The sequence below is a fragment of the Malus sylvestris genome, chromosome 5 (assembly GCF_916048215.2).
Source record: "Malus sylvestris chromosome 5, drMalSylv7.2, whole genome shotgun sequence".
In the NCBI taxonomy this organism is placed as follows: Eukaryota; Viridiplantae; Streptophyta; class Magnoliopsida; order Rosales; family Rosaceae; genus Malus; species Malus sylvestris.
In genome coordinates, this window is record NC_062264.1 from 26,251,465 (window position 1) to 26,277,437 (window position 25,973).

The window sequence follows — 25,973 nt, forward strand, 5'->3', positions numbered from 1 at the left end:
CAAATTCTCCCCCTGTCGCCGAAGACCGGGAGGAGGAAGCATATAGATTTCTTCATGAAGATCACCATGAAGAAACGCATTGTTAACATCAAGTTGATGAAGAGACCAGGAACAGGAAGCAGCAAGAGCTAAGAGGCAGCGAACAATGGTCATCTTAGCAGTGGGAGAGAAAGTATCATGAAAGTCGATCCCTTCAAGTTGTGTGTAACCCTTGGCAACCAAACGAGCTTTATAACGCTCAATGGATCCATCAGAACGAAGCTTGATTTTATAGACCCATCGACAACCAATGGGAGATTTACCAGCCGGAAGAGAGGTGAGAGTCCACGTGTGATTAGCTTCGAGAGCCTGTAGTTCAGAAGTCATGGCAGCCTGCCAATGAGAGGAAGCAGTAGCCTCGGAATAAGTCTAGGGCTCAACCTGTTGAGTGATAGTTGCAAGAAAAGATTGTTGTGCAGGTGAGAAACGATGATAAGTGAGATAATTAGCAAGTGGATAACGCGTACCAGTAGTAGGACCAGACAACGAAGACGATGAAGGATCGGGTTGGGTAAGCTTAAGAGTAGGGCAGTCATAATCTCGCAACCGTGGAGGCGGTAAGGAGTGGTGGCTAGAGCGGCGAAGCATCGGTGCAGGTGGTGCAGGAGGCAAGGAGGCAGCAGGCTCGATAAAAGATGCATCAGGGGGTAGGTCAGAATCTGTGGAAATCTCGGGAGAAAAAAAAGTGGTAGAAGTATCAGTAGACACGGGTGAGGGAGAAGGTGTAGTAGCTTGAGGCTCAGGTAAAGAGGGTGTAGGGTGAGGAGAGACGAGAGGTAGTGGCGTAAGGTTAGGTGAAGTAGAGGATGGAAAAGAATGGTAAGGAAAAATATGTTCATGAAAAACAACATCCCTGCTAGTAAAAAAGGTATGAGTGGTAAGGTTGTAAAGTTTGTACGCCTTTTGACCAACGGGCTACCCAAGGAAGACACATTTATGGGCTTGGGGAGCAAACTTGTGAGAGAGACGGGTGTTGGTGGCATAAGCAAGACAACCGAAGACTTTAAGGTGGGAAAATGAAGGTGGTTTTAAGTACAATCATTCAAAAGGAGTATTTTGGGAAAGAATGAGGGTAGGAAGATGATTAATAATATGAATAGCCGTAAGGACACATTCCCCCCAAAAAGTAATAGGAAGATTAGCTTGGAAACGCAAAGCACGAGCAATTTCAAGTATGTGACGATGCTTGCGCTCAACGACCCCATTTTGTTGGGGCGTATAGACATAAGAGCGTTGATAAAGGACCCCATGATCTTGGAAGAAACCACGAAGAGAAAAAAAATCTCTACCATTGGCTACTCGTATTTGGCGAATGGATGTATTAAACTGAGTTTGAACAAAAGAGAAAAAAAACTTTGAGAACGTGCTGTGTTTCTGATTTGTGTTGCATAAAAAATATCCATGTGAAACGAGAGTAATCATCCACAATAGTTAAGAAATACTTGGCTCCAGAAGTTGATGCAACTGCGTAAGGACCTCAAATATCACAATGGATCAAATCAAAAGGTTTTGTGGTTGTAATGGAACTGATACTAAAAGGTAAATGACTTTGCTTGGCAAAAGGACAAACATTACAAGCATTATTGGATTGAAAAGGAAAATGCAACAGGTGTTTTGACATGAAATCGAGCCTAGAAGGGGATATGACCCAAACGCCAATGCCACAACTCCGTGGGTGAGAGAACAAGGTTGTAGACTTGGCGGGAGCTACAAGAGACGGTGGGAATCAACGTCACCAAGTAGTAAAGTCCTCTGCGTTGCTTACCCAAACCAATCACCTTCTTCGTCGTCAAGTCCTGCATAATACACCATGAAGGAAAAAAAGTTACAGAACAATGCAATCCACTTGTAATTCGACTCACAGACATCAATTCTACTTGAAAAGAGGGCACACACAACACATCTCGTAACAAAAAAGTGGAACTTAAAGGAACTGTCCCAGTGGAGACTATGCGAGCTTGCTCTTCACTTGGTAATAAAGCTGGTGACAAATTGGTGTTTTTGACACTATCAGTAAGCAAATCAGGTGATGAGGTTATATGATCTGTTGCACCACTGTCGATTATTCATCAACGTCAATTCAAAGAAGATTTCGACAAACCTGTTTTCATGGCAGCAACATTAGCTTTTGGAGGAACGGAGACATCAACTCCTTTATTATTCATGATGTCAAGGATTTGCTGGAATTGGGTGTCAGATAACCCGGACATCACCGACTTCATCTCTTCCAAAGTTGCACCTGTTGAAACTTGATTTGCAGACGAAGAAGAACTGCCTTCCTTTTTAGAAGACTTACTTCCTTTTTGAGGCTTGACTTTGTGAAGACAATGCCCCGGTGGATACCCGTGAAGTTGGTAACAAGTATCAATGGTGTGATAATCATGATCACAATGAGTACAATGCAAGGGCTTACGACTTGAAGATCTAGATGACCGTGAACCACCTTGTCGAACAGCCATAGCTGCTGTCTCGGTGACTCCACGTGAAGCAGTAAGAGATCTTTGCTTCGCTTCCTGGGAAATTGAAGCATAGGCCTGACAAACAGTCGGTAAAGGGTTCATCAACAAGACTTGCCCTCGAATGGCACTATAGGACTCGTTGAGACCCATAAGGAACTGCATTAATTTATTTCTTTCATTATGCGCTCCGCATGTGCAGGAAGTAGAGTCACTGTATGACGCCAGTTCATCCCATAATTTCTTTAGCTTCGTGTAGTACGCAGCAACTGAGAGTTGGTCTTGAGTAAGAGAAGCAATGTCCCGTTGTAATTGGAAAATCCGAGGAGCATTGCTTTGGGAATAACGCTCATGCAATTCCTCCCAGATTGCATGAGCATCAGTCATGTATAGAATACTGTCAGAAATTTCTGAATCAATGGAGTTGATGATCCATGCAACGATCATGTCATTGCATCTCTGCCATGTAGCATGATCAGCACGTTTGGTTTTCTTGGAAGGCTGTGTAACAGTACCATCAACAAACCCTAGCTTGTTTTTGGCACTAAGGGAGATTCTCATTGCACGAGACCAGGTAGAGTAGTTGTCCCCATTAAGGGGCTTCGAAACTAGCATCATAGATGGGTGATTTGAATGATGAATAAACAAAGGATTGGAAGCATCAGTCTTGACGTCAGCCGCAAAACCTTTGGGAATTTCGTCAGCGGCCATGATGGTTGACGGAAGATGGCTATTGAAAAATAGCAAAAAGAAGGGCAGCGGCAAGAACTAGGGTTTCGACCTATCTCTTGATACCATGTAAAGAATAGAGCAAGAATATAATTTGCGGAAGTGTGTTTTCTTCTATTGAAACAAGGAGATTTATACAAAGAAGAATACTTGACTTAGAAGTAAATTACCCTACTTTCTAGGTATACAACAGGAAACTAAACTTTATACAAATCAATTACAAAAATGTTTCCTAAACTAAGCCAAGATATCAGGAATGATATCATTGACTTCTCTCTGTTTTCACTTAGAAAAATGCCTCCAGGTACCAGCAAATCAGAGAATATATTACCACTGTATCACTCGAAAAAGAAAGCAGGGGCGGGAAAATCAGAGAGTACATTAACAGTGCGTTACTCGAAAGAGGAAGCAGGGACTAGTAAATCAGAGAATAAATTACCAGTTCAGCAATCGAAAACCGATATGCTTATCAGCAAATTTGACTACGTTTTTCGCTCTGGAAGCTGTTCCGGAGTTGGAAGAGAGTCAGAGGAGGATGGGCTTTTCTGTGTCGATAACCTTAAGGAACATCTCGGCATAACAGGGCACTTTCCTTTTCCTGCAGCAGCTTTCTACGGGGTCAGTAATCTAGCTAATCGCTAATCTCATAGAGTTAGTTTGTTAAGTCTGGTTGTTATGTTAGTTAGGGAAACATATCCTCTCTCTCTCTCTCTCTCCACACATTGCTCAGTATTCTGTAACTGTAAATGAAATCACTTCTTCTTCATTTCTTCCTCTATCATATCAATTTTTTTCTGAATGTGCTCTTCACCATTTTTTGTGGTGTCCTTGAGGGTACATTACATGATTTTAGCTTGTAGCTAGCTCAACAGATTAGCGTTGCTGTGTGATCTTTAATCATAAATAACATGCCAACATTTAATTTGTAGGTTTTTAATGGCCCTGGTGGTGGAGCTGCAGCTTCTATCATAAGGGAGCACATTTTTAACTTCATAGTTGAAGATAAATGTTTTACCTTTACCATTAAGAAGGCAATTAGGGAAGCTTTCCAAAAAGCTGGCCATGCTTTTGCTGATATTGGTGCTCCTGATAGTTCATCCATCACCAGTGCACTTAGTGTCCTCTTCTTGGGAAGGTTAGTAGGCACACAAATTTGAATTTCATTGAGATTAAGATCGTTAATCTATATTGTAATATATCTCATCTTATTGTACCAAAGCCCGGCCACGGGTAAAATGTCATATTGTGTGATTGTATAATTATTTGCCAACTGTCTATTCTTGTTCAAATGTGATTTGTGTAAGAGTATGAGTATGATTCTTACAAGTCTTGGGATAATTGATATTATAAAAAAGTCTAAATCTGATAAGGAATGCAGTCTTGAGAGAAGTTCCAATTGGTTTTGGAAAAGAACTTTGTGTTGGAACTTTATAAAGTCTCATGAATCTTTATGGTTTGTATGTCTTTGAATCCTAGTCCAATTCTGATAGGGAATGGACGAAGGAGCACTATATATTTATGGTTCAAACCACTGCTCTTGCGATTTTAGCTTATGTTGTTCTAAGTCCTATTGATTAGAGAAGCTATTGTGATCGTAAAAGAGGAGAAGGTTTCGAACACAGAGGCTGCAATGGCTTCTTCATCGGTATCGAACAATGCAGAACCAGGTTTGAGTTCCTGTCTCCTTAGAAATCAAGGTTATAAAGGTACGATCCTATAGAACATATCTTGTTCAGGTATGTACTGGTGCAATTGTTTCTGTTTTCACATTCACATTACATACACGATCAAAGGGTTGTGATTTAGTTGATTAGTCCTTATGTTCTTGGCTGATGCGTTAGTCTATAAGTTTATATCTCCTATCTTACATGTGGTATCAGAGCCAATGGATTTTTCATCTAAATTCAATCTTAAAATCGTTCTTTAAAATCTGCAAAACAAACTAACCTGAAGGATAAAGTCTGTTTAAATTCAAATTGCAGAATACGACGTCGTTTTTTATAGTATTATTAAAAAAAATAAAAAATTATGATTGTTGGCTTCGAAAAACCAAACTGGGTTTTTAAAATTACGTTCAAAATTTTTGACCGTTGTCGAAGCAAAGAAGGAAAACAACTCTCGATCTTCAATCTCTGAAGGAAAGATCCATAATCTGATATGGCAATTTCGTCTTTCCAAAACATCATAAAATCAAATTTCTTGTATAACTGTTTCCGCTGCGTTGATTATGATGTCTGCAAATTGAGGGGCCTGCATTGTTAAGCTTTGTCTGTTCAGGAAAGAATGGAAAGAGCAGGAGTTAGCCCTGATATGGTGACGTACAATTCTCTTATGTATGCGTCTTGTAGAGAAGGATTCTGGCCGATAACTTTGGTGATGGCAATCCATATGGATAGGTCTCAAGCATTGATGGATAATTTATTTCGTTGATTTGGAGCCAAGGAATTGCAATCGGGTTGACGAATACGGGTCCAATGATGCATTCAGGTAACCCACTTCACTATTTCATGCATGATTAATTGTTCTCCTCTATGCATGATTATAGTGTGATGAGTTTGAGCATAATGAATTAGGGTTTTTGCTATTTCGAGTATGCTTGTTTAAATATATTGTGAAGGCATGATTAAACTCGAAACCCCTATAGATGCCAACTTGTGATTTATGTGAGATGTCAGGAATCATCCTTTGCTGCATAAATAAATTAGTGTAGGTCTAGGTATACTCTTCTATATTTAATTAAAGAGCCTATGTGCATGCTAATGGTAAGTACCGTCTTCATTATGAGAGCATTTCTTCCAAAGCAATTCTTAATATTTCCTTGCTCCTCTTAATTCTTAGCAAGATTAACCTTAAATCTTCGACTGCATGATTAATTTTTACAAAGTTGGACTTTAAATGTGGGAGGTTTAAGTAGATGGAATACAAGATATGCTTGTTTGGTTTGGAATGGATTCGACTGAATATATAAAGTGGATGTCAATTGTGTTGTGATTTATATATAATAGCATATATGAATGAAATTTGTATGCATATGGAGATAGCATTTGTGCATAGATGCTGTAATTATGGGCATGCGGTTTTGTCTATATCAAAAAGAACTTGCATAAGTTTCTTTGCATATTGATGCATGCATACAAGAAAATATATGAACAAATGAATATATAAGGTAGATGTTTTATTGACCGCCTACAATGAGTCTTGCGACAATAAACTTTTAGCCATTTACAAAATGTATATTCTATTATGAATCGGAAAACAAATAATTATTTTGTCATCTTATTGGAAATTCATAAGATTAATGATATGCGGCTATCATTATTTTCTCCATTGACTTGCTTGCGAATCTGTATATGATTGATGATGGTGTTGACAATGAATTAAAGGCATGAAGATTTTTTAATTTGGATTATTGTCGACTAATCTTATCATGTATATATCAATGCATGCTTATTGTATATGTATATTTGTGATTTCATGATGCATGCTTCGGCTATTATATTTTGGTTGAAATCACAAATAGGGAGGAAGATGAACCTTGAGTTCTCCAGAAGAAATAGTGGTTTTGATTATCTCATTTTAATCAAGACATATTGTTGTGATATATATCCAGACATTATCAAATTTTGGTTGATCTTGCTCGATGGATGTTGAACTAGATATTGAACTAGTTAAGATCAAATTGAATGCAAAAATATTGTGCTTGCTATTCTGATTTTGATCATTGTTGAAACTGGTGATTTTGGGTTTATGTGAGATAAGTTTTTTTTTCGAATGGATTGTGACTATCTTTTGATACATAGACTGTTTGCATAATGGTTTAGGTGTATATAACTAAACTAAGATTATGCAATTGGTGAGGAATCGGGAATTAATTGGTTCATATCTCCGATTTCTTTATTGGTTGTGCAGTACATTCTGCTTATGCTTAAGTGGGAGAATCATATGTTTGACTGTAAGCATAAGGCTATTTAGGCCGGCCATTATAATTCATTTGGATGCTTGAAAACCAGTTTATGGTTTTATTGAAGCAATTGGTTGAATTATTTATGTTACTTAACTTTTTTAAGTAATGAGAGGTTTAGTGCTATTTGCTGGAACTAAACTTAAACTTGATATAGTGGGAGCAAACCAATTTATGTGTTTGTTCTGGTCAAGTAAAATCACATTGTTGTAAATACAAATTGGATGCATGTGATCATGGAATCTGTTTGCATATTGGTTATGGCAATTGATCACATTGATAAGACATTCAGTGTATTGCAATGACTGTTAGTTAATACAGTTGATATTAACTTATACCTAACTTGTTTGTGTTAAGTATAGCCTAGATAAGTGAGAGCAAATTGGTTTGGTTTTGCTAAATTGGTTCACATAATTACAAAGTTCACATAATTACAAAGTGCAAATTAAGTATGTTGTGACTTTTGAGTTAATTCTGCGATGTAACAGAAAAGATTCTTAAGTTCAATACTTTAAAATGCATAGGTAAGTTGTATGTGAGGATAAGCTTTTGTTATCCAAAACATTTGGTAATTTTTATATCAATTTGGGCTATATGAGTGGGAGTAGACGTCTTGGTTTACTCTTGAGCTTAGATACATTGCTATGAACATAAACTGGACATTGTGATTTGTAAGTTAAATCTGTATTTTGTGTTGCAGAGGCAATTATAAATTCATTGTTTTGGTTTATGTAAGCAGGTTGTGTCTATGTACTAGTGTGATGGTGAATGACTTATCTGATCACCTTTATAATAATTTGAGATGATTATCTGTTGTGATGAATCATACTCAAGTGGGAGAATGTAAGAGTATGAGTATGATTCTTACAAGTCTTGGGATAATTGATATTATAAAAAAGTCTAAATCTGATAAGGAATGCAGTCTTGAGAGAAGTTCCAATTGGTTTTGGAAAAGAACTTTGTGTTGGAACTTTATAAAGTCTCATGAATCTTTATGGTTTGTATGTCTTTGAATCCTAGTCCAATTCTGATAGGGAATGGACGAAGGAGCACTATATATTTATGGTTCAAACCACTGCTCTTGCGATTTTAGCTTATGTTGTTCTAAGTCCTATTGATTAGAGAAGCTATTGTGATCGTAAAAGAGGAGAAGGTTTCGAACACAGAGGCTGCAATGGCTTCTTCATCGGTATCGAACAATGCAGAACCAGGTTTGAGTTCCTGTCTCCTTAGAAATCAAGGTTATAAAGGTACGATCCTATAGAACATATCTTGTTCAGGTATGTACTGGTGCAATTGTTTCTGTTTTCACATTCACATTACATACACGATCAAAGGGTTGTGATTTAGTTGATTAGTCCTTATGTTCTTGGCTGATGCGTTAGTCTATAAGTTTATATCTCCTATCTTACAATTTGATCCATATGATATCCCTCTTTAGGAAAATGCTAATTGCGAGTGTTGGGGATTATCAAGCTGTGATGGGACGAAGAGGCAAGGAAGTTGTGCTGACTTCCGAAGACCTAGAAGGCTCCAAATGTTCCTCAGGTCCCTTGCCTGCAGCGCCAAAAGTTCAGGAGATAATTCTGAGCGAGGAAGATGAGTTCTTGGTCCTAACATGGAATGATTATAATATGTGCAGCCCGCATTTATTTACCCATGCAAGGGAAGAATTAATGGATAACAATGATCCGGAAAGATGCGCAAGAGAGTTTGTTAGAGAGGCACTCCACTGGAAGTGGGGTACCAACACGAAGAATGTGGTAATATGCTTCTCGCCCAACCCACCGCCACTTCTGTCACCTTTGTCTGAGATTTCAAACCCAGAATCTGAAAATACGGAACCTAAAAATAATACAGAATCTGAAAACCATGTAAGTTCCGACATTTGTTTTGGCTAATTCCTTTCTTTCCTTCATTTTCCCATTCCAAGTTTATTAAAGGTAATACGTAATCAAACTTCTGTTGCAGGGTACTGACCTAGGTTGGATGTTTTTAGTCACGGCCCTTTGCCTGGAGACCATATCCATTTGTTGTGAACAAGTTGCCTCTCCACACAAGCCAATGTATGCAATATACGGCCTGGTATTGGCTTTTCTGGGTCTACTCGCAAGCATGTCTGAGATGGTTTACAATGGCAAAAGGCAAAAAGTTGAATTTAGGAGGTGGTGGTTCTACGAACCACGCCCCCCTCATAGGGCTTTGGGTGATGTGATAGGTTTTTCATCAGTAATTGGTGCCTTCTCCCAGTGCGTTGTCGCTTCGCTTCAGTATGCTTACATAATCCGACACCGCGAAAATCCTATCAAGGCGGAACTCTTGCCTATGATCATTATCGTATGCTTGCTCGCTTTAAGATTAATAAAGCGTAGAAACAAGACCCGTGGGAACTATGACTCACAAATTCAAGGAGGGGGATAACTACGCTTAAGGGGCTTATATCATAGGTTACACTAGAAGTTTAGCCGCACGTTGCAGTAGGAATGTGAAAAAAAAAGAATTATAAATATTGTGCATAGATATGTAAAAACTATTTATATAAAACGTGTACAAAGATTTTACATAAAATATAGTATTTTACCATCTACACCAATATTATATACATACAAAGAGTTGTTCAAAATATAACTACTCATGTTTTCAGGAATGTACTCCCAAAATTGTTGTGCTTTGACCACTGAGCAGCAGTTGTAGCTAAGACTATTTTTGCACAACTTGTTGAGTGTTGATCTTCAATGCTATTCTACAATCGAGAGATTCATTCCTTTTTTTCTTTGGGTCCTCTGTTAGAATTCGGATCAACCAAATAAAGAATCTATAACTTAATTTCCAACCCACTATAAAAAGGAGATTCAAAACAGCACCATCAATATCATTTCGACCCAACTCAATGGAAACTGATTGTATGTCATAAGTTTATAAACACGCAGAAAATATCCAACAAACTGATTCTATTTCATAACTAAAAACACAATTGAAATCCATCAAACAAAACAATCCTACAATTTAAATCGTTCAAACTTATTGACTCCTATAAATTCAACTAAATACTAAAAAACAAAAATCCACTCTACAAAATACCCAACAAAATTTTCACATGATTTACATCAGTCCAACCATGAACTGAAACTTTAAGCAATCGGACCCGATGCAGCGAGAATAGGACCTTGGGGTAGAATAACACTGCTTTAAAGCTTGTTCCCCTCCACCATTGCAGTTCTTCCTGCAACAACCACAAATTCACTAAACATACAAGGAATTCACTCGTATTCTGACTTACATACAACTCAGACCAGGAAACACTAAAAACACAACCCCTAAACCCAAACTGAATCAAATTTAAAACAAATTCGAATATAATTTTCTAATATGAATGAGGGCAAATGGTTGATATTTATAATTGTGTTCACTGATCCATAATAAAAACTAAAAGGATGAAACTACGTACAAATTATAAATATTTTTCTATTTTTGGGAAGCAATTGAAAAACTTGACATTATAATCAAAGCTTTGGCATTCATCTTCAAGCCATGGCTAGCTATAAATCCGCACACTATTTTCATAAGAATTGTTTCTCTACTAACTTATTAATATTGCTCAATGGGAATGTCAGAATTGAATTTTATAGAAATGATGTAATGGGTTACCCTTGGTTCGGCACAGTGAAAACCTAATTACTAGTTATTGAACTTCGCAATGATCTAGTAATCTTGACTTCAGGTTCTAGAATCCAAGACAGAAACGCATTCCTTCCTTGGCCGTAATTGCTTAGATGCAAAAGTCAGCATCACATTTGACACCACCACCACATCTATTCTACTCGCCCAACCGTGCTCGATTTCGAGTGGGCATGCCCATATTTACAAGAAGAACGTAGTTAGTATTAAGGATAAAAATGTAATTACACCTTCAAGGGATAATACTTAGAGGCTAAGGAATGTTTAGTTAGTTAGTTTAGTTATTCCTTTTGTTAGTTGTGATGACAATTGTGATGGTTGTGATAGCCTTGTATAAATACTCAAAGTGTAAAGTTATGCATTGAATTAATGAGAAATATTTTTCCTAATATGGTATCACTCGCCCTCAGTCTCACAACGTCTATTTTTCGATCCTCGTTTCCTGCTTCTCTCTGCACCACTTCATCTTCTCCGATCAATTGATCGCGTTCTTGATCTTGATCGTGATTTGTTGTTCTCGATCGTGATTTGTTATTCTCGATCGTGATTTCTCTCTCAATCCAACTATGGTGACTGCTACATCTTCTTCCTTGGAGTCCACAACTCCAAACTCTAACCCTAATTCTGCGATTTCTTCCTCAATTACAATCCAAAATATTGGATCCCTGGTTCCGATCAAGCTTACAACCACAAATTACCTGACCTGGAGTGCCTTATTTGCTCCAATTTTTCGTCGCTACAATCTTACCGGTCTTATTAATGGAACCACGACGGCGCTGCCTTAATATCTCCTTGATTTTTTTGGCAATCGCACTGCAACTCTCAATCCTGCTTATGTTACTTGGTTTGAGAATGATCAAAACAGTCTGATCTGGATCAATTCCACTATGTCTGAATCTTTGATTCCTTACACAGTCGGCATAACTTCTGCTCGCGAACTTGGGCTAAATTGGAATCGCGTCTCGCCACTGCATCTCAGTCTCACATCCATGAGCTTCGATCTCATCTTCGCAGTCTTGTTAAAGGTGAATTGACTGCTGCTCAATATCTCCAGCAAATTGAAGAAATTGTAGATGCACTCGCAAGTGCTGGTGCTCCTGTTGAAGATTCAAACCTCATCTCAGTCACACTTCATGGCTTGCCTCCCGAATTTGACTCTTTTGTGGATGCTATTCAGTTTCATCTTGGTTCCACGACTATTGATGAATTGCACGGATTACTTCTCAGTAAGGAGATTCAACTCAACAATCGGAAGAAATCTGTCTCAGTTGCACCATTTCAGGCATATAATTCCTCCGCTGGTATTCTTCCCTTGCCTACTAACTCTACCCCTCAAGCATTTGCTACACAACATCTTCTTCATTTCTCCAATCAAGGCCGCAATGTGGATCGCAATTATCCGGGCACAAATTGGGGTAATTTTCAGAATCGTGGAAATTCCAAATTCAACAATGGCAGAAATAACTACTCTCGTAACAATCAAAGATTCAATCGTGGAGCTCGCAATAACTACTTTTCCCATCGAAAGGTTTTCTATCAGATTTGTCGACAACCAGATCATGAGGCTTGTGATTGTCCTCATCGCATGGATCAAAACTACAATGGCAAATCTTCTCATTCTGCGATGGTTGCTAGTACCTCAACTTCTACTCCTACCTGGATTGTTGACTTTGGTGCCAGTTCCCATATGACAAACTCGCATGCCAACCTTCAGAATCCAGAAGCATACACTGGTCTTGAGCAAGTGTATATTGGTGATGGCAAAGGTTTGCCTATTCTCCATTATGGCTCATCCTCTTTACATACTTCTACTGAATCTTTTGCATTGAAGCATGTCTTACATGTTCCTGATTTGAAGCACAATCTTCTCTCTGCTAATCAATTTCTACTTGACAATTCTTGTTCTATGCATCTTTATACTTTTCACTTCACTGTGAAGGATCTTTCTTCGGGGAGAATGCTTTTTAAAGGAGCAGTTCAACATGGATTCTATCCTTTTCACTCATCATTCTATCCTGCTAATTCTCATCAAGCTTTAGCTGCCTCTGTCAAAGCTCCAAAGCATCTTTGGCATCAAAGATTGGGCCATCCTTCTGTAAAGATCATGAATAAGTTGGCCTCTCAATCATATATTTTTGTTCTTGATGCTTCAAATAAAACTTTTTGGTCAGCTTGTGCACTAGGGAAATGTTCTAAACTTCCTTTTTCTAGTACTACTTGTACAACCCGCAAGCCTTTAGAACTTATCCATACGGATGTTTGGGGACCCTCACCCATAATGTCTCATCATGGTTTTCGGTATTATGTCATTTTCATAGATGATTATACCAGATATTGTTGGTTCTATCCTTTAAAGTGTAAATCTGATGTCTTCTTCACCTTTATGCAATGGAAATTACTTGTTGAGAATTCTCTGTGTACAAAAGTTATTACATTACGATCAGATTCTGGTGGCGAATTTGTTAGCACTGCATTCTCTCAGTTCTTAGCTAGCCATGGGATTCATCATCAGCTCACTTGTCCTCAACCCTCGAGCAAAATGGGTGTGCAGAACGTAAGCATCGGCATATTGTCGAGACTTCTTGAACCGTCTTGGCTGCATCTAAAGTGCCTCATGCTGATTGGGTTGAGGCTTTTTCTACCTCTGTCTATCTCATCAACAGGTTACCTACTCTATCCAGATACTCTAATTGGCAGTCTCTTTTCCAGAAAGCCCCTGACTATAAATCTCTCAAGGTTTTTGGTTGTAGTTGTTTCCCTTGGTTGAAACCATACACATCCTCAAAACTAGATCCTAAAAGCAAGCCATGTGTCTTCTTGGGATACAGCTTAAATCACAAGGGCTACTTGTGTTTACATCCATCTACTCACAGGTTATATATTTCAAGGCATGTCCTTTTTGATGAGTCACTTTTTCCATTTCATACCTTGCAACCTTCTCCATCCCAACCTGTCTCCTCATCTCCCTTATACCAATCCTCTATTCCCTCAGCGCTCACATTTACCTCTTATCTTCCTCATCCTACCTTTACACCAAATACAACCTCCCAAAATACAACCTCAGCTGCTTCTCCAAACCAGATCCCAACCTTTGCAGCTTCTCCACACCAGATCCAAACCTATGCAGCTTCCCCAAATCCCCACTCCTCCCAGCCTATATTACCTATTAGCAACCACCAAATGCAAACCAGATCCAAATCTGGAATATTCAAACCCAAAGCATTAGCTGCAACCACGCACCCTATTCCCTCCTATCTTGTAGTTGACTATGTTCCTATAACCTACCTACAAGCTTCTAAACACTCTCATTGGCGCATAGCAATGCAAGAGGAGTTCAATGCCCTTGTAACAACTGGTACATGGTCCATTGTACCACCTTCTTCTTTTCATAATCTTGTGGGATGTAAGTGGGTGTTTCGGATCAAAAGGAAACTAGATGGCTCTATTGACAGGTACAAAGCCCGCTTGGTTGCTAAAGGGTTTCACCAACAAGAGGGTCTTGACTACACTAAAACCTTTAGTCCAGTGGCCAAACTCGTGACTATTCGTCTCATTCTCACTCTTGCTGCTCAATTTGATTGGTTCCTCAATCAATTAGATGTCAGTAATGCCTTTCTCCATGGCACAATTACTGAATCAGTGTTTATGCAACAGCCACCTGGCTTTGAAGATCCAACAAAACCACATCATGTTTGTCATCTTCACAGATCCCTTTATGGTTTGAAACAGGCTCCTCGAGCTTGGTATGACAAGCTTCATAATGCTCTGCATTCTCTTAGGTTTCAAGGCTCTTAAAGTGATCATTCTCTGTTTATCAAGAGTTCCCCTACTCTGGTATTCATCCTAGTCTATGTCGATGACATCTTAGTCACCAGACCCTCATCTGCAGCTTGTCAACAAGTCATCACTCAACTCAGTGCTCTTTTTCCCATCAAGGATCTTGGTGCCCTTCACTACTTCCTTGGTATTGAAGTTAAAAGATCATATTCTGGTCTTTTAATCTCTCAAACCAAGTATATTTTGGATCTATTGGCAAAAGCAAAAATGGAAGGTGCCAAGCCCTGCAGCACCCCTCTCAATACCACCAAGCTGGATCACTCGTCTCCCCTGCTTGAAAATGCTTCTGAATATCGATCTCTAGTTAGAGCTCTTCAGTACTTAACCTGGACTAGACCTGATCTCAGTTTTGCTATTAATTTGGTATGTCAGTTTATGCATAGTCAAAGACTTTCACATCTACAAGCAGTAAAACGTATTCTCAGATATCTTAAGGGTTCTCTTGATCTTGGATTATGGTTCTCCAAGTCCTCTCAGGCTCCATCTATTCAAGCTTTTTCAAATGCTGATTGGGCTGGGTGTTCTTTGGACAGAAGATCCACATGAGGATATTGTGTATATTTTGGCAACTCTCTCATTAGTTGGAGTGCCAAGAAGCAACATATTGTTGCTCGTTCCTCAACTGAAGCTGAATATCGATCTCTTGCCAATACAGCTGCATAAATCACATGGATATGTAAACTGCTTGCTGACATTTCTTATTCTCTGCCTCATTCTCCCAAGATCTGGTGTGACAATCTCTCTGCCATTTCCTTAGCAAAAAATCCCATTTTTCATGCTAGAACAAAGCATGTCGAGATTGATTACCATTATATTCGTGAAAAGGTTCTAGCCAATCAAGTTTCTGTGCAGTTTATCTGTACACAGGATTAGGTAGCAGATATTTGCACCAAATCTCAGTCATAGCCTCGGTTCATCCTTCTTCGTGACAAACTACAACTGCGAATACCACAGTCTCGTTTGCGGGGGGATATTAAGGATAAAAATGTAATTACACCTTCAAGGGATAATACTTAGAGGCTAAGGAATGTTTAGTTAGTTAGTTTAGTTATTCCTTTTATTAGTTGTGATGACAACTGTGATGGTTGTGATAGCCTTGTATAAATACTCAAAGTGTAAAGTTATGCATTGAATTAATGAGAAATATTTTTCCTAATAGTTAGCTCATAGTTATTTGGTCTGCGTGCCACATAAGCTTTGTAATTTCTAGAGTCAACACTTTCAGAAATGAACAAAAGAAACTACCTCATAGGCAGCATATATTTCTGTATTAAAGCCAATCTCCTCGCCGTTTTCATTGGTGTCGAAACCCCTAGATCCTTTCCAAAACACATACCTATTGCCAGCAAAACCACGACTGACTTGACTATTTCGATTGAAAAAAATAAATGATTCAACACAAGAAATTTTATGAAGTTGGTTACTAGTTTAAATTTAGTACACTAACCTCCACTGAGCTCTTTTACAACCATAAGATCAACCCGTCGGCTGCTTCTCTTTTCAAAAAAGAAGATCTAAGGAGTGCAGTTCAAAGATTTAGGAATTAGGGTTATAGGAGTAAAAACAAAGACGTAGTTTTAAAGTTCAGTTCGTTCCGGTGTCCGAAACAAAACTGAACCAATCAATTTTGGTTTGGTTTTTTTTGTTTGATTCGACGTTCAGTTTGATTTTTTCCAGTTTTCATTTTTCAGTTTTTCGAACCAACCCTAATAAATACAAGTATTTGTAAGGCAAAAGGAGTAGAAGTTGTTTGAAGTATAATATTAAATTTTGACTTGTAAACTCGTTTTAAGTGCCTTTTTTAAGAGTTTGTTAGTTGTCTATGTCGTAGGTTCGTACTAAAAGCGATGTTCTTAAGGTTTTCATGCATCGCCTTGCACTATGAGATAGTGGTTTCTATCTATTACTAACTATTTATTTTATTTTCATCTATATTCCCACCATGTTTCTCCCTGTATCAGTTGGTACTAGAGACTGAGTTCTTACGGTTTTCAAGTCTCTTCTCGATCTATGTATCAGTTAGTAAAGATTTATTATTAAATGACTTATATACTTTGTTGATGCACAACACCGGAGGTCTTGGAACAACGTAAATCCGACCGTGAATCTGCAAATAATGTAAATGACACAAGATGTATCGTGGTTCACCCCAAGGTTTAGGCTACGTCCACACTGATTGTATTTTGAGGGAGAGAGAGCTCTGAGAGTGAGAGCTTTGAGAGGGGGTGAGAGGGCCTAGGAATTGGCCTCCCCTAATTGTGAGGGTGAGGGGTCCTTTTATAGAATAAGGACTCTTCACTTATTACATATTTGCCCATTCCTTTATCACATAATTACATTTAAGTCCCTCGAGTATTTGTACGAGATCTAAATATGAGGCCCTAAATATGGTATAAACATACTCTAATATAAAATGACTATTCAGTCTCCATAAATTAAAAAAAATATTAATTTCTGAATATACCCCAAACTATTTTCATTGTGTATATGTGTAACATCCCACATCGCCAAGGGGAATGATCCTTAAATGTATATTCTCATCCCTACCTAGCACAAGGCCTTTTGGGAGCTCACTGGCTTTGGGTTTCGTAGGAACTCCGAAGTTAAGCGAGAAGGAGGCCGGAGCACTCCCAAGATGGGTGACCCACTAGGAAGTTGCTCGTGAGTTCCTAGAAACAAAACCATGGTGGAACAGGCTCGGGATGTGGTGGACCCGGGTCAGGATGTGACAAATGGTATCAGAGCTTAGGTATTAGGTCCTTGTACCTTTACCTTAGTGTTGGAACGATTTTTGGGTAACGTCATTTGTAACTCTTACGAGACGCTACTTAAGCGTTGGATCTTGTTGGTTTGAAATCTTGTACTGCTTATGTGATCTTGCTCTTGATTGGTATCGATGTGTTGAACTCATGTATTGTGCTAATTTATTCTGAAGCAGAGTTTCAGTTGATGAATGTTGATAGTACGTTGAATAAGTGGTTTGGTTAAATTTTTTTTTAATCCTAGAAATTGTGGTGGGAAATTCACATGCATGTATATTACTTCAAATAGTAGTTAGAATGCCTTTCATTTAAATCATGGTTATGGATGATTGTGAAATGGTTGTGTTCGTTTGATTGAATGGGAGAAGAAAATTTTTAAAATATCATATATCATGTTATAGCTTCAAATATGAGTATTTGATCAAAGTCTCGAATTAGTCTTGAATTGGGTTGATATTATGTTATGCGATATGAAAATTTTGAACGTTAAGTTGATTGTGCAATTGTGATAAGTAGATAGAAAAGTCCTATTATACCTGTGCAATTAAGAAGTGTTGAATTGGGCGGTCAAGGCCCGTGGATGTTAATTGGAGCGAAAAGGCTCGTGAAATGTGAGAAATGGATGAGTGGGCACAAAGATCGCATGTTTCCGGGGAGAAACTCCACAAGTGAGATGTGGGAATGAATTATTGAAGTGATAATTATGGTTGGAATTTTTGTACTTATGAAAGTCACGATGATTTTACGAACGAGAATGAAATCGCAACCCGAGGTTATGATTGGTTTAATTTATAATGGTGAGTAATTGTGACTTGGAATTCCAATGAATTTGGTTGGAATTTCTGATATTTGATTTACCCAGTTCAGACGGTTTGGCTTGAAATTCAAATATTTATTTAACCAATGAGGATTGAGGCTTGATGTTTGATAATTATTTTGTCAATGTGTATGGCTAGAATTCTTGATATTTATTCTACTAATAAATGTTACTGAGAATCTAAGTATATGGGTGAGAATTATGATGATTTTCGTTGATGTATTTATTTTGAGTTAAATAAACTCATAGGCTGAGGTTATGATTTCATTCACTATAAATGGAATGTTGGGGAAAGTTTGTAATTACGAATTGGTTGGTTTGGTTGCCATAATCATGAGTATATCAAAGAATTCTCGTTAGTAGTGGCGTTCTCGATGCTTGTATAAAGGTTGGTGTTGAGATCGTTTTGAGATGATGATAATTGTATTTACAAGCAATGGTTTGATATTGTCGAGTTTGATGTTAGCTAAATTCGAGTATAATTAAAGAGTGAATGCCAATTGTGAATTGTTATCTATTTGATGTGGCATTAGTGGATATGGATTGGTACTGAAATTTCGAGGACGAAATTTTATAAGGGGGAAGAATGTGAAATCCCGTTCTTGGATTTCACTGTTATAATCTACGAAATTATATTAATCACATGGAATGCGAACTCTTCCAAATCCAATTCTCCATCAGAAATCTTAAGCAAAAGCAAAACTCAGTCAAAAATCCTCTCCCCAGTTGAGAAGACTAAACTCTAGTGAGATGAAAATCACCATGAACAACTCTTCGGATTCGAAAGATCCAAATGTGAGCAGATTTAGCAGCTTCAAGAAGCTTCCTTTTGAATCAACCCCAATTATGCCGGCCAATGTTCCAGCGTGCTAGACACTCCCATCACAATCCCCTGCATAGCTTGGAGCAAGGGTAACAATTAAAAGAACAAATTTCTGCGCAAATGTAAGTTCTACAAAATTAAGTTTGAGGTGAAGAATATTGTTGCGGTGGACTGGGGAGAGTCCAAGCGCTTCCTGGAGGCAATCACAGACAAGAGCCTTCACTCCAAGTGAAAAGTTGAAAACCCATATAACTTTTGCCAAAGTAACTCAGAGAGAGCATATCTTCAAATGATCTCTTCACCCAGACAATATGCTATAATCAATGGGACAAGTACCTAGCTTAAACCTTGTTCCTTTCCAACCTCTTGCCTTTTTCCACCAAAAGGAGAAGAAAATCTCTTCACCCTGTCGTTGTTAGCCCCTTCTTTGATAACTCAAGCTTTTGGAGTTAGTAGTTGTCTAACATGTTATCATCGTATTCAGAGTGTAGGCAGATAGGGCTACACCTATATGTTTGTCTCTATACCCCTATTGGTCTACCTCTCCATGCCGAAACTTTTAAGCTTTGAGGGGTAGTGATTGTCTACATCGTTACACCTTCTGGCTTATAGACTATATTCGGGCAAAAATTTCTCTGGAGAAGGCTCCTCGGACCTCATCACAGCTCCCCAAGGGATTGGCACTTTGGATATACAATTGGGCTCTTACTTGTTGATGTGCTACAAGAAGAGACAAAGTTAGTTTTGAAAGATGCCTTTGTGGAGCCTTAGGTGTAGGCCTTGAGGCTCGCAATCAAAACTAAGTGCTAGGCGTGCCACTGCTATCTCAGTATAGCAGATGTAGAACAAGTATGTTTTAAGTCGATTACTTGCGCCCCAAGTTACTTCAAACTTCTTGTTATCAAAGAATTGTCGTGGATGGGTTAAGTCCACATTAAGTTCTTTTTCTTGCCTTGTAAACAAGGACTTTTTAGTTCATGGTCTTTTATGTTCGAATGAAGGGAGTCCATAGCCCCTTAAGTCATTTGTTTGGTCCTAGATTGCCTTTAATGAAACATGTCCATTAAACTAACTGGATCCAGATGCAAATGAGACTCTTTAAAATAGAAAAACAAGTGAAATGACTTGAATACATGTTGGAGAATGCATTAAGCAATAGATCTACTAATTTAGAAAATAAACAAAGAGCTTCGGGCAAGATTTCACCTTGTCTGGCAAGGTTAAACTTCTTACAGTCACTTCTCTTTGTATTTACAGAGTTTATATGCTAAAAAGAAATGGATGGTAAATAAGTTTACACAAGGAAATTGATACTACACCACTGAGGGAGATAGCAAAGCTTTTATACTAGACAAGAGATAGCTTTTTAAGAGAATTATCGCTAAAAATGACTGAATCTGGCTTGATTTCAGCTTTTAGATGCAAATTTGGCTTGAGAGCAGAGTTTGTATGTTTGTTTGTTTGATTGGTTGAGTGTCCTTGTCCCTATTGTCTCTTCTTCCTTTTGTAGGCAGTGTAGCCCGACTGCTGTAGCTTTTGTTCTTGCCCGAAAGTACTTGGAGGGTAATGAGTCATTAGCTTTTTACTAGAAATGCCATTGAAAAGTGTTTTTTGGCTGGTAGTAAGTTAGTCTTCATCACTTGTCACTTCAATTATAGACACGTGGCCTGTGTCTCTTGGCTGAGAAAGCCTCAATTTGCCTCTGGGTTTGATGTTGGGCTTCGGGCAAGTCCTCTTTTAATTGGCATCTTTGGATTTTTCTTTCATTCAAGCTCAATGTTCAAATATTAACCCAAACAGACTAACCTTGTACCTCACTAATTACCACTGCCTCCCATGCCATTGTTCTAAAGAGTGACTGGCACAAAAGAGAAGCAAACTCATGGCCCCTCCACCAAGACCAATTGGAAATCCATTTGCCCAAGTTGCTCCCTTTCCCTTGTTCGAAGTATTCTCATTAGAAGAATTAATTAAGGAACTAGCATTGCCTCACCCCCATTCTTTCTTTTGAGTTTTGCACACTCTAGCTAGCTTTACTTTAGGGAGTCGTCATTTTTCCTTTTTCCAAATTTTTATATTCAATTCTTGTTCCCTTTTTATTTTCTCTCTTTTAATTAATGTCTTTTTTTAATTGATCGGTAGCTAGAAAAAATAGATAAAGTGCAGGGGGACAACAGTGGCCACTTGAACTTTTCACTTTTATTCATGCTTTGAGTTTGGTGGGCATTGCTTATATATCTAAATCTTGCTTTAGCGAGACAGATTTGTGCTTTTGGTTTGCCCAAATTGTTTCTCTGTCAGAATTTCCAAAGGTTTTTCTTGTTCTTTATGCTTTCTGAATGAAAGTGTCCTTGAATGTCAAGCTTCTTGTGATTAATTCTTACATTGACTGTGATTTTGAAGTTGAATTCGATTGTTTTATTTGTCATTTTGTTTCGATATACAAAACTTGGTGAGGTTCTCAGTCTTAGTACCACAATGAATCTAGTTTGGCTTGTGTCGATACTCCTTATCTGCAGACAAGGCTCCGTAGAAGCGGCCTCAAGACCTGCTGTCGTGAATGTTGGCGCAATGTTTGCAGCAGGCAGCATCAACGGAAGAGTCTTGAAGATTGCCATTGAGGCGGCTAGGAACGATGTCAATTCTGATCCAAGCATTCTTCGTAAAACTAAATTATCCATATCTTTTCATAATTCCAACTACAGCGGATTTCTTGGACTCGTTGGAGGTAAATTTTTTTTGGCTTTGCGTTTTTACTACAGAAATTCTCTGTGCAGTATGCGCATCAGTATTTATACTAATGTTGTCGAAAATGCATTAATCACATGTACTTGAATTTGTACGTAGTTCTTATTTCTTTGTTGATCACAGCGTTAAAGTACATGGAGTCTGATACATTTGCTATAATTGGTCCACAAAATTCTGGGATGGCTCACATACTCTCACATCTTGCCAATGAGCTACGTGTCCCTTTATTGTCAGTCACAGCGCTGGACCCCACCCTAGCAAGTCTGCAGTACCCTTTCTTTGTTCAAACTGCACCGAATGATCAATTCCAGATGGCTGCTATTGCAGACATTGTTAGTTATTTCGGTTGGTCAGAGGTGGTTGCGATTTTCACAGACGATGAAAACAGCCGAAATGGTGTTGCTGCATTAGGTGAGAAACTTGCAGAAAAACGCCACAAGATTTCATACAAGGCAGTACTTCCACCTGACCCGGAACCAACTCGAGAAGATATAAAAAATCTGTTGATAAAGGTTCGAATGGTGGAGTCTCGCGTGATCGTTATACACACATTCTCCACATCTGGTCTCCTGGTTTTCGATGTTGCTAAAGAACTTGGGATGATGGAGAGTGGATATGTTTGGATAGCCGCAACTTGGCTGTCTACTGTTTTAGATTCAACTTCACCTCTTTCTTCGAAAACCGCCAGCTCCATCCAAGGTGCTCTGACTCTTCGTCCGCACACGCCAGATTCTAAGCGAAAAAGGGATTTCATATCAAGGTGGAACGAGTTGAGTAATGGCTCTATCGGGTTGAACCCTTACGGTCTATATGCCTATGATACAGTTTGGATGCTTGCCCGTGCTATAGATTTGCTTTTGGAACAAGGAAGCAGCATTGGCTTTTCCAACATTACTAGTATAGGACCTCTTGGCGGTCTTAAAGGAGGGACTTTGAACCTGGGTGCATTGAGCATTTTTCAGGGTGGGAAGCAGTTGCTGGACAATATTTTGCGGACAAATACAACCGGTCTGACTGGTCGGGTAGCATTTCATCCAGATAGATCGCCATTGAATCCTTCATATGAAATCATTAACACAATCGCAAATGGATATCAAAGAATTGGATACTGGTCCAACTACTCTGGTATATCTCTTGTGGCCCCTGAGAAATTATCCAACCGGTCTAATGCGAACCAACGTTTGGACACTGTTGTATGGCCCGGAGGGACAACAGTTAAGCCTCGGGGGTGGGTTTTTCCAAACAATGGAAAGAAATTGAGAATTGGAGTGCCAAATCGAGTCAGCTTTCAAGGCTTTGTGTCACGAACAAGTAATACTGATGTAGTTGAAGGATACTGCATCGATATATTCATTGCAGCCATAAATTTGCTTCCTTATGCAGTTCCATATAAGTTTGTTCTGTTTGGTGATGGCCTCAAGAACCCTAGCTACAACGAGCTTGTAAACATGGTTGCTTCAGGTGTAAGTAACCTTCAATTATTTCTTCACACTAATTTTCTCTGTTTGCACGCCCCTTGTTTATTCCCGACCTTTGGATTGAATAAATCTATAGATTATAAGGGACATAAATAAAGAGGGGTGTGCGGAAATCATTTTCCCTTGACTTATTTTGGCACAGAAAACAATGGTAAGCACAAAGTTTCCAAATTTGCATCTGATTTAAACCTTTGTTCTGCAGAAGTTTGATGCTGCGGTAGGTGACATTGCAATCGTCACAAACCGGACAAAGATTGTGGATTTCACTCAGCCATATATAGAGTCGGGGCTAGTTGTGGTGGCTCCAGTTAGGGATTCGAATTCAGCTTGGGCATTCTTAAGGCCATTTTCTTCATCAATGTGGGGTGTAACAGCATCCTTCTTCATAATCATTGGATTAGTGATATGGATTCTTGAACATAGAAAAAACGATGAGTTCCGAGGCCCTCCTAGGAAACAGATTGTCACAATTTTATGGTAAATACTTTGTACCTTTAAGATTCCGACAGATTTCACATAAAGATACTGATTTATAGAGACTATGATTCGTGGTGACACAAAAAATTGGACTCATCTGCCTTCATTCTCCTTGTTTTTCAGGTTTAGCTTCTCTACCATGTTTTTTGCTCACAGTAAGTCCAATTTTGGCACATTATAATGTGTTCTTACCAAGAACTTGATAGCGAGTTTAAAAGATCAATCTTTGAACTTTCAGGAGAGAACACCTTGACCACGCTAGGCCGCATGGTGCTGATCATATGGCTTTTTGTAGTTCTAGTGATCAACTCAAGCTACACAGCTAGCCTGACATCAATGCTCACAGTAAAACAACTATCATCCCCCATCACCGGCATCGATACCTTGATAACTAGCACAGAATCTATAGGATTCCAAATCGGATCTTTTGCTCAGAACTATTTGGTTGAGCAGCTCGACATCCCAAAGTCCAGACTAGTTCCTCTTGGCTCGCCAGAAGCTTATGCAACCGCCCTTAAGGATAAAACTGTTGCTGCTGTGGTTGACGAAAGAGCATATATGGAACTCTTCCTCTCAGAAAACTGCAAGTTCTCAATTAGGGGGGCAGAATTCACTAAAAGTGGGTGGGGATTTGTAAGTACCTCAACATAACTACTTTTGGTCTTAAATTGCTCAATCCGCCCGAAAACTAGTACCTTTTGTTTTGAATTTTTCTCTTGCCGAACAGTCCAACATGTTATACGTTATCATACTTCAATCTAGACCACTAAATCAAGTGAAATCTTGTTTGGATGTTTAGCTTATATTTTCATATTGACAACATAACATGTCAGATATCTAAGAACGATCATTTAACTGTTTCGAATCTTACATGTTTTTTTTGTAGGCATTTCCAAGAGACTCTCCTTTCGCAATTGACATGTCAACTGCCATCCTCACTCTATCTGAAAATGGTGATCTCCAGAAAATTTATAACAAATGGCTCTCCAGAAAGATTTGTGCTTCAGAGAGCTCCAGCATCGTATCCGACCAGCTTCAACTACAAAGCTTCTGGGGGCTATTCCTTATCGCCGGCATTGTATCTTTTATTGCTCTACTCATTTACTTGTTTACCACGCTACACCAGTACAAACGCCATACCCCCGAAGCTGAAGATCAAGCCGAGCCTTCGAACCAAGAAAACATCAACTCTCGTTCTACCTTAACACGCCTCCTCACGTTCTTGTCCTTCGTCGACAAAAAGGTAGACGAATCGAAGAAAAATAAGTCGAAAAGAAAGCGCAGCGAAAGCGCAGTACCAAATGGTCCAAATGTGATTGAAAAGGAAGATGATCAATCAGTAAGGAATGCTTCCAAGAGAATACAAATCGACAACCCTCAAGAGATGCGTAATGCTGACAATGACATTTGGCTAACTCGTTAATTAAACATGATTAAGTAGTTAATCATATCGTGTTTTTCTGACCAAGAAAGAATCATATCATATTTTGTCTTTTACTCCCTCGTACTAATTTTAAGAAAAATCGATCATCAAACTTGGTAATGTATTGTCATATTTCATTTTTCAATAATACATTGCTATTTCATTTATATACACTTTATTTGATTAATTTGGTCATGAAATGGAACGTTGATATGTTATTGTTAATGTATTGATATTATATTAGATTATTACCAACAAATTATACATACATGATATCAGTACATTTATAACAAGAGAAATGTTAGAGGGCTCTCTCAAAAGTGGAACTTTTATAAATTCTTTGGCATATCATGTTTTTGTTATAATTTTGGCACGAAAATTGACGTTAAACCGTGAAAACTCTCTCATAAGTGAAACTCTCTATAAACTTTTTATCAACTCACAATTTAACTTTAATTTCTGCGTCAACATTATAAAACATTATAAAATAAAATTAAAACATGAGATGCCGGCACCATACCACATCATTAATTAACATAAAAGTTAATGGTCAAGCTAACAAAAGTGAGAAAAAATTAATGTTTGGGAACATAAAGATGAAATGCATTAAAAACTTTTTTTTCTTATAAAAATGCTTAGAAGGCTCTACCAAAGTAGAATTTTTTATGAATTTTTTATCATCTTACAGTTTAAGATCAATTCTAGTACTATAAAATATTGTACTAAAACAAAAGTGGGAGAATCA

The 25,973-nt window shown here is 38.4% G+C and overlaps 2 protein-coding genes across 3 annotated transcripts; both read left to right on the top strand.

Moving 5' to 3' along the window:
* Positions 1–14,907: 14,907 nt before the first annotated feature.
* On the top strand, positions 14,908–15,246 carry LOC126622695 (uncharacterized mitochondrial protein AtMg00810-like). The gene has a single exon (XM_050291439.1). It carries the CDS (start codon positions 14,908–14,910, stop codon positions 15,244–15,246), a length of 339 nt encoding a protein of 112 aa, XP_050147396.1.
* A 5,894-nt stretch (positions 15,247–21,140) lies between these two features.
* Positions 21,141–25,395, top strand: LOC126621289 (glutamate receptor 3.2-like). 2 transcript variants are annotated; one of them, XM_050289713.1, is made up of 7 exons: positions 21,323–21,414; positions 21,622–21,830; positions 21,974–23,313; positions 23,531–23,805; positions 23,929–23,960; positions 24,044–24,438; positions 24,692–25,395. In XM_050289713.1, exons 2-7 carry the CDS (start codon positions 21,674–21,676, stop codon positions 25,226–25,228), a joined length of 2,736 nt encoding a protein of 911 aa, XP_050145670.1. In that variant the 5' UTR covers positions 21,323–21,414; positions 21,622–21,673; the 3' UTR covers positions 25,229–25,395. The 2 variants fall into 2 exon arrangements, with proteins under 2 accessions (XP_050145669.1, XP_050145670.1); XM_050289712.1 differs by having other exon boundaries at positions 21,141–21,830.
* The last annotated feature ends 578 nt before the right edge of the window (positions 25,396–25,973 follow it).